This window comes from Macaca thibetana, chromosome 5, assembly GCF_024542745.1.
Source record: "Macaca thibetana thibetana isolate TM-01 chromosome 5, ASM2454274v1, whole genome shotgun sequence".
Lineage (NCBI taxonomy): Eukaryota > Metazoa > Chordata > Mammalia > Primates > Cercopithecidae > Macaca > Macaca thibetana.
This window is the reverse complement of record NC_065582.1, coordinates 35,233,511-35,248,252: the sequence shown is the minus strand read 5'-3', so window position 1 is coordinate 35,248,252 and position 14,742 is coordinate 35,233,511. Positions and strand designations below refer to the sequence as shown.

The 14,742-nt window shown below is 36.1% G+C and overlaps 1 protein-coding gene across 1 annotated transcript; it reads left to right on the top strand.

The window, feature by feature from the left end:
* Positions 1 to 6,538: 6,538 nt before the first annotated feature.
* Positions 6,539 to 14,678, top strand: FGB (fibrinogen beta chain). Its single transcript, XM_050791993.1, has 8 exons — positions 6,539 to 6,682; positions 9,332 to 9,523; positions 10,013 to 10,196; positions 11,117 to 11,344; positions 11,953 to 12,066; positions 12,767 to 12,892; positions 13,101 to 13,386; positions 14,005 to 14,678. The coding sequence occupies exons 1-8, from the start codon at positions 6,569 to 6,571 to the stop codon at positions 14,234 to 14,236; spliced, it is 1,476 nt and encodes a 491-aa protein (XP_050647950.1). The 5' UTR covers positions 6,539 to 6,568; the 3' UTR covers positions 14,237 to 14,678.
* Positions 14,679 to 14,742: the final 64 nt, after the last annotated feature.

The following is a 14,742-nucleotide window of genomic DNA, read 5'->3' as shown; positions in this document are numbered from 1 at the left end:
CTCCTGGGCTCAAGCACCCTTCCTGCCTCGGCCTTCCAAAGTGCTGGGATTACAGGTGTGAGTCACCACTCCTGGCCCCAAAATTGTTTGCATATCTTTTGTTACAATAGATTTACTTTCTAAAAATGTCCTTGGTATGTATGTATGTGTGTTTGTGTGTGTGTGTGTGTGTGTGTGAGAATGTGTGTGTCTGTATGTCTGTATGAATATATGTATGTATTATATATAATCTTCATAAAAGGATGCAAAGATATACAGACACAGGTGTTCATTTTGCTAAGGTAGGAACACCACATCAATACAAGAGAACAAATAGCTTTGTGCATAACAGGAAGAAACTGTCCATCATAGTAGGTAAGGGTATAGAGTCAGAATGCCATAATTCAACTCCCTCTGCAGCTTACCTTCTGCATCATCTTGGGCAACTTTCTTCTTTTTGTACTTCAATTCTCCCATCTGTAAAATGGGAATAATAGTACTACTCCACCTCATAGAGTTATTGTAAGAATTAAGTGTAACATACTAGTAACAGTGACTGGCACAGAAATACTTGATCCATAAGCATTAGTTATATGATAACAATTATCCCCTTTGTTCTAAAAGGGGAGAAAGCTGCATAAATGTAAACTAGAAGTCAGAGGTCAACACAGGCAGCTTCTATTTTCATCCTAATCTAAACCTACAGTGGGTCTCAATTCTCCCCACAAGGAAACCTAGTACGCAAAATATGAGCACATATATTAGTCTGTTCTCACACTACTAATACATATCAAGAGTGGGTAATATATAAAGGGAAGAATTTTAATTGACTCACAGTTCTGCAGAACTGGGAAGGCCTCAGGAAACTTAACAATCATGGCAGAAGGGGGAAGCAAATATGTCTTTCTTCACGTGATGGCAGGAAGGAGAAGTGCAGAACGAAACAGGGAAATCCCCTTATAAAACCATTCAATCTCAGGAGAACTCACTATCATAAGAACAGTATGAGGGTAACTGCACCCATGATTCAATTACCTCCCAACAGGTCCCTCCCACAACACATGAGGATTATGGGAACTAGAATTCAAGGTGAGATTTGGGTGGGGACACAGTCAAACCCTATCAACAAAGTAGATTGAAACACTGAGCAAATAACAAAGGATTGAAGGGATATCCTGGACCCAATAGCATACTTTGTCCATCTTCATTCAACCTGCCTCTTTTTCTTAGTTTGTCATTACCTCTTTATTATGTGGAGAGGATAGAGATTTTTCTGCCCACCTCTCCCTCTTCCCTAACATTGTATCCATGTTTCTAGAAGCCAGCCTTTCTGGCTTTCTTTGATTTATATCTAGGTTCCATTTTTTTTTAAGTACATGTTTGTGGTTTTTTAAAAATACATATATCGATATATATACACATGTATATACATCTTTTGCCCATTTTTATCTATAGGGCTCATGCTTTCTCATCAAACTGTAACTCTTCATAAAAATTTTATTAAACCTTTGTCCAATCCTGCGCACATTTTACAGAAAATATTGTTAATCTAATTCAAGAAATACTTATTAGTTATTAAATTGTGAAAGATTTTTGAAATTTTTGAAATGCATGTCACTGACATGCACCAAAATAAAAGTTCCCATTTTCCCTAGAGTTTCACTGCTAATACTATCAGACTAGCTGTCTTATTTTTAAGCATAAATTCCATGTTGGAAAGAGGAACTTTATATTCAAAAAATGTAATCAATCACTAAAAGTTTTCATATATTAAGTATATGGGCTGGGTGCGGTGGCTCAAAGCTGTAATTCCAGCACTTTGGGAGGCCAAGGCTGGTGGATCACTTGAGCCCAGGAGTTCAAGACCAGCCTGGGCAACATGGTGAAATCCTATCTCTACAGAAAAATGCAAATATATACGTATATTTATATATACAGAGAGAGAGAGGCAGAGACAGAGAGAGACAGACAGGGTCTTGCTCTGTCACCAAGGCTGGTGTATAGTGGTACAATCTTAGTTCACTGCAGTCTCAACCTCCCAGGCTCAAGCCATCCTCCCACCTCTCAACCTCCCGAGTCCCTGGAGTGGATGAGACTACAGGTGTGTGCCACCACGCCCAGATAATTTTTGCATTTTTTGTATAGATGTGGTTTCACCATGTTGCCCAAGGTGGTCTCGAACTCCTGGGCTCAAGTGATCCGACAGCCTTGACCTCCCAAAGTGCTAGAATTACAGCTGTGAGCCACCACGCCAAGCCCATATGCTTAATATATGAAAACTTTTAGTGATTGATTACATTATTTGAATATAAAGCTTCTCTTTCTAACATGCAATTTATGCTTAAAAATAAGGCAGCCGGTCTGATTCCTAAAAATTTGATCTTAATTTTCTCAACAAATGCCAAAAACCATCTCAGTCAAAGTTAATGAAAGGTAAAATGAGTACTATAGAAAGGACATCAGGTGTCCACAGATTGGGCTGCGAAGAATCAAATTATTATGTTTGGAAGTTTTGGTTACTTCTGTTGCTGCAGTTGATAGGCTTTCCTTCTAAAATGCTGCCATGAATATAACATCAGGCCAATTGACCCAGTTCTCTTCTCCTTCTCCTTCTCCTTCTCCTTCTCCTTCTTCTCCTCCTCCTCCCCCTCCCCCTTCCTCACCCCGTCCCTCTTCCCCTCCCCCTTCCTCACCCCGTCCCTCTTCCCCTCCCCCTCCCCCCTCCCTTTCCCTCTCCTCCTCCTTCTTCTTCCAGTAAATATCAAATTTGGAGAGACAATCTGGTAGGTTTAGCTGGGTAAGGGATCTGTCTACCTCCAGCTTGGTCACCTGTGGTTGGAGGGTCAGGGTGTTTTAGTACTGACAGGACCACTGGAGCTTCACACCTCCATTTTAGGGGTCATTCCAGGAGAAGGGAGCAACCCTCCCAGAGGTGTTCATTACACTCTTAATGGTTGTGGGTCTTAATGTGACAAAAGCAGAAGAGCATCTCTATCTTTTCTTAGCTCTTGTGATCTCCATCCAGTTGGAGGAAAAAATGTCCTATCCCTTATTACCATGCTCTATGTCAGCTCCCATAAGAAAAGGAAACTGACATGTAAGCCAGTAGAGGGAGACATTCTACAAGAGATGGCGTCATCTCCTATTTCTTTCCCACCATATGCGTTCCCACTAAAGATGAGTAACCAATTGCAGGTGGCGCCACTGCACTGGTTTCAGGCTTGCCCCAAGAGCTCTGGTCTAGCCTGGCCTACAACTCTTCAGTGTTAATTTCCCTTTGGATAGTGGTTCTCAAACTGTTTTTCAAGGTAACACAAGGAAAATACGTACAGAGACTAACAACTTATGACAGTACTTCAAAACCTATGCCTATTTAGACAACGAGAATCAGTATTCCTTTTAGTCATTCATCAATTTGTATATTCATGAATTTGCTCAACCAGTATTTATTGAATACTGGCTATGTGCCAGGTGCATGATATAAACTGTACAGTCATTCAAACCAAGTTTCAAGTCTAAAAGCCCTTTTCCTTGGAAGTTCCTTTCCCCCTGAAGGAAGTTAGGTCCTTAAGTTACCAGTCCCAAAGCCTCACCTCCCCCAATCTTAGGCTCAACACTAATTCTTGTAAGTGGTTTTCATTTTCTGTCTTTCCTTTTAGACTTAAGGCTTCGCTAAGGTCTCCCGGGCCCCTAGTAAACTACCTGTTATGAAGTAGATGCTCTGTAAATAGTTGTTAAGCCCAAATTGCCTTGTGCTATGAAGACTGTGCTATGAAGCCTGACATGAGTTGTAAAAGTATCAACAAGTATATTGACAATTGGTATCGGCAAGTCTTTGCCCTTCGAGCCAGAGAGCTGCTGGGCAGGACAGATTATCTCTGTTTTCTCTGTCACTGATTTACTACTCTTAACTTATGTAACGACATCAGCTAATATGAAGAACACTGCACTAGTGACCTCAAAATAACTGAACAAATAGTACTCCCTTTCCCCTCCACCAATGGCATCAACATTCTAAAAAAATTTAAGCATCTTAGTAAGCGGTGTCTCTGCAAATATATTTCTTCCCTGAAAACATGATCATCTACTTTGTAATATTAGGCAGTTTAGAGTGGTAGTGTAACTGTATGTAACTCTACAGAAAAAAAGACGTATCTAACAAGAACTAGAATTAAAGAAATTCATTATCACTGCATTGCACATGCCTCACACAGACATGAATGCCTATACCCATGTATGAGGGCAAAAAGATAAGTGAAAGTAAGGGCTATGAGTGAGTGTGTCAGCCTGATACATTATAGTTCCAAGATGACAGGCTGGCCAAAAACTCCAAAAGAACAAACAAACGAAAAGCAGGTAGAGGTAAATTTTTATAATGTTTATATACTGTTGGGCAATATGATATAATGGGTACAGAGTGTGGACTGTAAAGTCAGACAGACATGCATCAAGTCCTCATACCAGCGCCTACTACCTATACACTCTGGGGTAGTTTACTTAACCTCTCTGAATCTGTTTCATCATCTGTAGGACATAGTGGTTTCAAGAATTAAATACGGTAAATGACTACCCTAATTTGGCATCTGAGGCATGTACCAATGACGCCTAGTTCACTCATTCGTCCTGTAATTATGTATTGAAAGCCTACTATGTCTGTCTTGCTCACCAATGCATTCCCAGCCCCTATCACACTACCTGTCACTGAGGAGATTCTCAAGAACTATTTGTAAGATGAATGTTAAGTCTGTGCTGTTATGGTGCATGCATGCTAGATTTCTTCCATCCTCCTTCTGACCATGGGAAGAATGCCAGTCAGAGTAGAACAAAGTAGGAAAGTAAAGGAACTACTCCACTTTAGTGTTGATCAAGAGTCTATAATATACTAGAAAAAACTTTACAAATTTACAGACTTCTGAAAGTTAAATGATGATTCTACTGTTAGTTGATAAAACATCCGTCATTGAAAATGTACTAATATGTTACCTCAAAAGAAAAAAAAAATGGTTATAGTTTTCTTAACAGATAATTCTTTTAAAATCAGTATGAATGTGTACATCACTAAAGTAAAATCCTGTCCAGATTATTAAAATAAATTTTGTTATCAGTTATATTTTCATGGGAAATATTCCTGCATATGTTTTAACTAATATCCACATACATATTTGCTTTTTCTGCCAGATCATTTATCCCTTTAAGAAACATTAAAACTAAACAAAAAACTCTCAAAATATATTATTTACTCAGTGCTAATAAAGGGAACACAAATTTGGAAAGACTCAAGTGAATATTTTTTCTTAATTTAAACTGAGTACTTTGTCTCTATTAAGCTAAGTTAAAAGAATTTGGGAGGACAACATATGCTACCAAGAGAAGAATTTGTTTCTAGGAATCTGAGTTAAAAGAATTTGGGAATGCACTGTCTGCTACCTAGAGAAGAAAGAAGTGTAGTGGGTCTCACACCATTCTCAAGACTCTGTTTCAAAGCATTGTTTCAGTACTTTGCTGATCTAAACCCTGATAATCTGCTATCTTTTTAATTAAATAAATTTTAAATTTAATGAGAATGTTTCACTTTCCATACAAAAAGCAGAAAAATGCTTTGAATCAATGCACTTACTGAGATTTGGATTACTGACTGGTGTTCCTATTGATTCTTGTAGGAGTTATTAATCCTGATTGCAACACACAAGTGAACAGACAAGAGAGATAAATGTTGTGGCTTATGGGAAATGAAGGAAAATGGGCCTCATTTCACCTGTGAGCATACTAATCGAAATAGATGGATGAAGACTTCACTGATGTTAAAGTAATATTGTTTTTATAAATACTGGAATATAAACTATATAATAATAAAATAGAATATTAAAGATGTATTTAATTATCATCATAATTTTGATTCAGAAATCTATAATTTATCAGTTATCTTAATAATGTTTAGAATTTGCTGAACATTTTACCTTATGTGAATTAAGGACAAAATATAAATGTTCAGAGCAAAAAAAAAAAAAGTGTTTCTGATGTTTGTCCTTCATAGAATAGGATATGAGTTTGTTATTTTATTATTTTGATTAATGTCTAAAATAAAAGATAAATACATTATGATATAACATTACTCTTGATTTTAATTATCCCTTTTGAAATAGAATTATGTGATTGTCACTAAACATAAGCATTTATAGTATATCATTAATGAGTCACTATTTTAGTGGTTGCTTTGTCAGTAGGTCAAATTTACTAAGCTTAGATTTGTTTTCTCACATATTCTTTGTGAGCTTATACAGTTTCCACATTAATTTACCAGAAATAAGATACACATCTCTCTTTTAGGAATGCCCTAACTTCCCATCATTTTGTCCAATTAAATGGATTGAAGATACTTAATGTTTCTAAGCTAGACCGACAGAGAATAATAGTTGTATGACAAGTAAATAAGTTTTGCTGGGAAGATGTTGCTTAAGTGATAAAATGGTTCAGCCAACAAGTGAACCAAAAGTTAACTATTAACTAAGGAAAGGTAACCATTTCTAAAGTCACTCCTAGCAGAGTACCCAGATATATATAGGATTGAAGATCTCTCAGTTAAGTCTACATGAAAAGGATGGTTTCTTGGAGCTTCCACAAATTTAAAACCATGAAACATCTATTATTGCTACTATTGTGTGTTTTTCTAGTTAAGTCCCAAGGTGTCAACGGCAATGAGGAGGTGAATTTTTTAAAGCATTATTATATTATTAGTAGTATTATTAATATAAGATGTAACATAATCATATTATGTGAATAGTTATTTCAATGAAATTAGCATTGCTTACAGTTATGAAATTGAATTGTTAACCTTTGATTTATTGTATTTAAAGAATGTTTCATAGTATTTCTTATATAAAAACAAAGTAATTTCTTGTTTTCTGGTTTATCACCTGTGTTTTCTTAAGATGAAGAGGGTTTAGCTAATGTAAGTTGTGCTTTTCTCACTTGCTATCCTGAGTACTGTGATTTTCATTTACTTCTAGCGATACAGGATTACAATTAAGAGGACAAGATCTGAAAATGTCACAAACTATAAAATAATAAAAGAGCAGTATTTTAAAACAAAAAAACACTGGTGGTAGGTAGATTTTTCTTTGGTGAGCGAAGGTAGTATATTGTTACTGAGATTATTATTTATAAAAATTATAACTAAACCTAAAAGCCAAATACGTCAAGTGTAATGATAGAAAATGAAATATTGCTTTTTTCAGATGAAAAAATTTAAATTAGAGGTAGTGTGTATTGTTATTATTAATAGTTATGAAGCACGGTTCAGTCTAATTTATTTGTAGAATAGTTTGTCCTCAACTATTATTTTTGCTGAATTATTGCTGCTAATTTTCAGTTACTAAAAATACAGAAATGCGTTTAGGACAATGAATATTTAAGAAATTTAAATTTTATCATCAAATGTATCTTGGCAAATTTCTTACGTATAGCATAGTATTAAACTAGAAATAAGAATACACAGTAATATTTAAATGAAGTGATTCATTTTGGATCATTATTGAGTTTCAAGGGAACTTCAGTGTTCTAATTATCAGACTCGACGTGTAAGAACATATAGTTAATCTGCTTGTATGTGTAAAAACATGTGGTTAATCTGGTTAAGTCTGGTTAATCATATTAGGTAAGAAAAATATAAAGAATGTGTAAGACTAAATTTTTGTAAAGTACTCTGCAAACCATTTTCACATTTCTGTTTACCAACTAATCCTCACAGAGATAGTTTAGTAGTTTAGGGGTTTTGATTATTCAACAAGTGGCCTTCATAATTTCTTTAAGTGTTTTTCTTTAAGTATATAATTTCTTTAAATATTTTTTAAAATTTCCTTTTCTCTAGTAAAGTCAGACCATGCATGCTACCTCTCTAGTGGCACTCTTAAATAAAAAGAAAATAATTTTCTCCTGCTATAAATTTATTTGTAATAAACAGATGAATCACATTTCTTAAAATCTGTTTTAGAGAGGGTAAGCTCTGACTAGGACCATGCCTTCAATGTGAAATATGTATATATCCTCCAAATCTTTACATATTAAGGATTTATATAGTCAACTGGTTAAACAGGAACATCTGGAGCCAGCCTGGCTGGGTTTTAATCCTAGCACCATCTTACTAAATGTTAAATAATATTATAACCTAATGAATAAATGACAATACAATTCCAAATAGAGTTCATCTGATGACTTCTAGACTCACAAAATTGCGAGAGAGCTCAGTTGTTGCTCAGTTGTTCCAAATCATGTCATTTGTTAATTTGTAATTAAGATCCAAAGGATGTAGCTACTGACAAAAAAATATGAGAATGTAGTTAATCCAAATCAAAACTTTCCTATTGCAATGCATATTTTCTGCCTCATTATCTTTTAATGTAATATTTTAAGTTAGCAAGTAATTTGAATTATAATGCACAAGGCTTGATAATTATTTTAAATATAAGAAAATCATGGTGTTTCATAAAGAAATCATGTAGGAAATTTCAAGATAATGGTTTAACCAATAATTTTGTTGATAGAAGACTAAAAGTGAACTTAGCAGTGGAGAGGCCACTTAAACTGTAGTACTTGTTATGTGTGAATTCAATAATAATAATAACGAGCACTTATTATTGCCAAGTACTGTTCTGAGGGTACCACATGCAATAAGTTATTTAATCCTTACAATAATCTTGTAAGGCCGATTCAAACTGTCATTACACTTACTTCGCAGATGAGAAAACTGGGGCATGGATAAAGCAACTTGCCTGAGGTCCCATAGCTAGTGAGAGGTAGGGTCAAGACTTACAAGTAGCCTAGCTCCAGTGTACCTTATGAGGGTCAAAGATTGTCTTATTACAAATACATTCTAAGAAGAATCAACCTTTAATAAGTCTTTAATCTCTCTTAAATATGTTTGTATATGAGTCTAATCATAAGTTCACAAAAATGAAAGTAGGGAAGTGATTAACAATAATCATAGGAATCTAACAATCCAAGTGGCTTGAGAATATTCATACTTCTTGACAGTATAGATTCTTTACAATTTTGTGTGTTCCTATGTATGTTTTAGGAATATGAAGTCATTACTATTCATAATCTGATACAGCTTTGTCGTAAGGCCTCTCTTTAAAAACTACATTGCATCATAGTTTTTTGTGCAGTTGGTCTTTCTACTGTTACTAAACAGTAAGCAACCTACAGATTCACTATCACCAACCAGCCAGTTGATGAATCTTAAGCAAATCATCAAGCTTGTGATAACCTAAATTATAAAATGAGGGTGTTGAAATAGTTACATTCCAAATCTTCTATAACACTCTGCATTTTATTTCTGCCTCGATCCTTGTAGAGCCCCTTCAGTGGCCGCGGTCATCGACCCCTTGACAAGAAAAGAGAAGAGGCTCCCAGCCTGAGGCCTGCCCCACCGCCCATCAGTGGGGGTGGCTATCGGGCTCGTCCAGCCAAAGCAGCTGCCAGTCAAAAGAAAGTAGAAAGAAAAGCCCCTGATGCTGGAGGCTGTCTTCACGCTGACCCAGACCTGGTGGGTGCACTGATGTTTCTTGCAGTGGTGGCTCTCTCACGCAGAGAAAGCCTGTAGTCATGGCAGTCTCCTAATGTTTCATTGACCTGCATTACCATCATTGTTATTTTGTCTGTTTATTTTAGAAATAAAATTCAAAACATAAACATATTGGGCCTTGGGTTAGGCTTTCTTTCTTGTTTTCTTTGGTCTGGGCCCAAAATTACAAATTAGGATATGTGGGTGCCACCTTTCCGTTTGTATTTTTCCCACTGCCTTTGTTCAGTTGGTAAAATTTTCATAGCCCAATTATATTTCTTCTGTGGTAGGGAATATTTTAAATCTCCACAAGAGTATGATGATGACTTTCAAATTTCTGGTCTTACAGAAAACCAAGTAGTAAGTTTTTATGTTGGCTAATCATATTGCTGAATTTTCCTATGTGCTATTTTAACAAATGTCCACAACCCAAATCCTTCATCTAATGCCTGCTATTTTCTTTGTTTTTAGGGGGTGTTGTGTCCTACAGGATGTCAGTTGCAAGAAGCTTTGCTACAACAGGAAAGGCCAATCAGAAGTAGTGTTGATGAGTTAAAGAACAGTGTGCAAATTGTTTCCCAGACCTCCTCTTCTACCTTTCAGTACACGTATTTGCTGAAAGACATGTGGCAAAAGAGGCAGAAGCAAGTAAAAGGTAGATATCCTTGTGCTTCCTTTTGATTTTCAGCTATAAAACTGGAACTGTTGACTGCCACGAGAATGCATGGCTGTGAGAAGATTAACATTTCTGGGTTAGTTAAATAGCATTCATACTGCTTTTGGGCACCTTCCCCTGCAACTTGCCAGATAAGCACTATTTAGCTCTTATTCCAAGTCTGGCATCAGCAAGTATGATTTTCTATGAGAAATTCCACTATGACTCCTTATTTTAAGTATACAAGAAACTTGTGACTCAGAAGATAATATTCACAGAGTGGAAGAAAAACGCTAGCATTTAAAGTTTCAACATTTGAGGTTTTGAATGAGAGAGTTATCCATAATATATTCAATCGTATTGTGGATAATGACACCTAACCTGTGAATCTTGAGGTCAGAATGTTGAGTGCTATTGACTTGGTGGTTAGAAAATAGCTAGTTCATGAGCCTCGCCCAGGCATCTCAGTGAGTAGCATACCAACAGTTGGAAATTTTCCAAAGAAATCAAAGAAATCTTGAGATCTTATAAATTTCAAGGTTCTGCTATACTTACGTGAAATGGATAAATAAATCAGGCATATCCACTCTATAAGATTGAACTTCTCAGATGGAAGACCCCAATACTGCTTTCTCCTCTTTTCCCTCACCAAAGAAATAAACAACCTATTTCATTTATTACTGGACACAATCTTTAGCTTTTACCTATGGTAAATTACTAGTATGGTAGTTAGGATATATGTTCATTTGTATATGTCATGGGCCAAATCATTTCCTATAAATATGACTATATATCATAACTGCTTGGTGGTAGCTTAGTGTTTATTAGTTTATTCTCAGAAAATCAAAATTGTATAGCTAAATACATTAGTTTTATGAGGCAAAAATGATGACTATTTCTATATAATTTCATTTTTCCAGATAATGAAAATGTAGTAAATGAGTACTCCTCAGACCTGGAAAAGCACCAATTATATATAGATGAGACTGTGAATAGTAATATCCCAACTAATCTTCGTGTGCTTCGTTCAATCCTGGAAAACCTGAGAAGCAAAATACAAAAGTTAGAATCTGATGTCTCAGCTCAAATGGAATATTGTCGCACCCCATGCACTGTCAGTTGTAATATTCCTGTGGTGTCTGGCAAAGGTAACTGATTCATAAACATATTTCTAGAGAGTTCCAGAAGAACTCACACACCAAAAATAAGAGAACAACAACAATAAAAATGTTGAGTGGATTTTCCCAACAGATCATAATGACGTTACAGTACATCACAAAAATATCCTTAGCCAGTTGTGTTTTGGCCCGGCCTGGCGCATTTACTGGTTTTGATGAGCACGACGGGGCACAGGATAATAAGGGTGGTAGTCCCAGGGGTAGCTGATGTGTGCATCCGCGTACTGGCTTGAACAGATGGCAGAATTGCAGATAGATATAGAAGTTTCTCCGTCTTGTGTGTTCTGGAAGCTTATGGATATTCCAGGACACAAAAGGTGGAGAAGAGCTTTTTACATCCTCTTAGCAGATAAACATCCTCAAAACTGGGCTGGATTTACGAAAGTAAAATGAAAATCTAATATTTGTTATATTATTCTCAAAGGTCTGTAATAAAACATTCCTTAGTAACTTATGTAATACTATCTTAAAGAATTGGTGACTAAAGACAAAGTAATTATGTAAAGACAAAGTAATTATGTAAAGACAAAGTAATTATATCATAAGCCCCTGGACATAATGTTGTCTTATGTTTGCAGAATGTGAGGAAATTATCAGGAAAGGTGGTGAAACATCTGAAATGTATCTCATTCAACCCGACAGTTCTGTCAAACCATATAGAGTATACTGTGATATGAACACAGAAAATGGCGGTAAGTTTTCGACCGTTGTTGACCTGTTGATCTATAATTATTTGGATGACATAAAATGCCAGGAAACAAGGCCAGGCATGGTGGCTCATGCCTGTAATTCCAGCACTTTGGGAGTCCAAAGTAGGCTGATCGGTTGAGCCTAGGAGTTTGAAACTAGCCTGGGCAACATAATGAGACCATGAGTCTACAAAAAAAAAAAAAAAAAAAAAAAAAAAAAAAAAAAAATCAGCTGGGTTGACAGTATGTGCCTGTAGTCCCAGCTATCCAGGAGACTGAGATAGGAGGATCACCTGAGCCCACAACCTGGAGGCTTGATCATGCTACTGCACTCTAGCCTGGGTAACAGAGGATAGTGAGATCCTGCTCAAAAAAAAAAAAAAAAAAAATTAATTGAAAAGCCAGGAAACAAGACTTAGCTCTAATATCTGACAGAGCTGACAATGAGTAATTTGATTTTGAATTCAACCTGATATTTAAAAAGTTATAAAATATCTATAATTCACGATTTGGGGTAAGATAAAGCACTTGTAGTTTTCAAAGATTTTACAAGTTTTCCTCTCATATTTATTTCCTTATTGTATCTATTCTAGAGCACCAAATATATAATAAATGGAATGGACAGGGGATTCAGATATTCTTTTCAAAGTGACATTATTTGCTGTTGGTTAATATATGCTCTTTTTGTTTCTGTCAACCAAAGGATGGACAGTGATTCAGAACCGTCAAGATGGTAGCGTTGACTTTGGCAGGAAATGGAATCCATATAAACAGGGATTTGGAAATATTGCAACCAACACAGATGGGAAGAATTACTGTGGCCTACCAGGTAACAAACAGGCATGCAAAATAAAATCATTCTATTTGAAATGAGGTTTTTTTTCTCATTAAAAAACATACATTGTTGGAAGCCTGTTTTAGGCAGTTAAGAGGAGTTTCCTGACAAAAATGTGGAAGCTAAAGATAAGGGAAGAAAGGCAGTGTTTAGTTTCCCCAAATTTTATTTTTGGTGAGATTTTATTTTGTTTTTCTTTTAGGTGAGTATTGGCTTGGAAATGATAAAATTAGCCAGCTTACCAGGATGGGACCCACAGAACTTTTGATTGAAATGGAGGACTGGAAAGGAGATAAAGTAAAGGCTCACTATGGAGGATTCACTGTACAGAATGAGGCCAACAAATACCAGATCTCAGTGAACAAATATAGAGGAACAGCCGGCAATGCCCTCATGGATGGAGCATCTCAGCTGACGGGAGAAAACAGGACCATGACCATTCACAATGGCATGTTCTTCAGCACATATGACAGAGACAATGACGGCTGGTATGTGTGGCACTCTTTGCTCCTGCTTAAAAAATCCCACTAATATTACTACTCCGAATCATTAACAATGTTATAAATAGCTACCGTTTCCTGGGCACTTACTGTCAGCTACTGTACTAAGCTCTTTATGCATCACTCTAAAACATTTCAACTATAATGTAGACATTATTATTCTTATTTTACAGATGAGGTTTAGAGAGATTACATGACTTGTCCAATGTCACACAACTACCCAGAGATAGAACTAGAATTTGAGCACAGTTACTTTCTGAGTAATGAGCATTTAGATAAATACCTACATCTCTATATTCTAATGTGTATGTGAAAACTTTCATTTTCATTTCCAGGGTTCTCTGATACTAAGGGATGTAAAAGCTATTATTCCAGTATAAAGTAACCAATGCAGTCCCTAGATGGATTGGCCACAAAGGCCCAGTTCTCTCTCTTTCTTGCTATAGGGCACAGGAGGTCTTTGGTATATTAGTGTGACTCTATGTGTAGCACCCAAAGGAAAGAGTACTGTGCACACGAGTGTAGCACTCTTTTATGGGTAATCTGCAAAAAGTAACTTGACCACTGAGTTCTGTTTCTAATAACCCCAAACACATTTTCTTTCAGGCTAACAGCAGATCCCAGGAAACAGTGTTCTAAAGAAGATGGTGGTGGATGGTGGTATAATAGGTGTCACGCAGCCAATCCAAATGGCAGATACTACTGGGGTGGAAAATATACCTGGGACATGGCAAAGCATGGCACAGATGATGGGGTAGTATGGATGAATTGGAAGGGGTCATGGTACTCAATGAAGAAGATGAGTATGAAGATCAGGCCCTTCTTCCCACAGCAATAGTCCCCAATACGTACATTTTTGCTCTTCTCTATGTGACAACATTTTTGTACATTATGTTATTGTAATTTTCTTTAATACATTATATTCCTCTAAAACTCTCAAGCAGATGTGAGTGTGACTTTTTGAAAAAAGTATAGGATAAATTACATTAAAAATAGCACATGATTTTCTTTTGTATTCTTCATTTCTCTTGCTCACCAAGAAGTAACTAAAAGTATAGTTTTGACAGAGTCAGTGTTCATAATTTCAATTCTGGTTGACTGTGAGAAGTTTCAAATAAGGAAGAGGGATTTTTTTTTAATCCTTGTTGCAGGAAAACCATGAGGGAAAGGAACAACTGATGTTTAAAAGTCCACTTTAAAAATTACATTTATTTATGTAGGATCTGTCAAAGAAAACTTCCAAAAAGATTAATTAATTAAACCAGACTCTGTTGCAATAAGTTAATGTTTCCTTGTTTTGTAATCCACACATTCAGTGAGTTAGGCTTTGCACTCGTAAGGAAG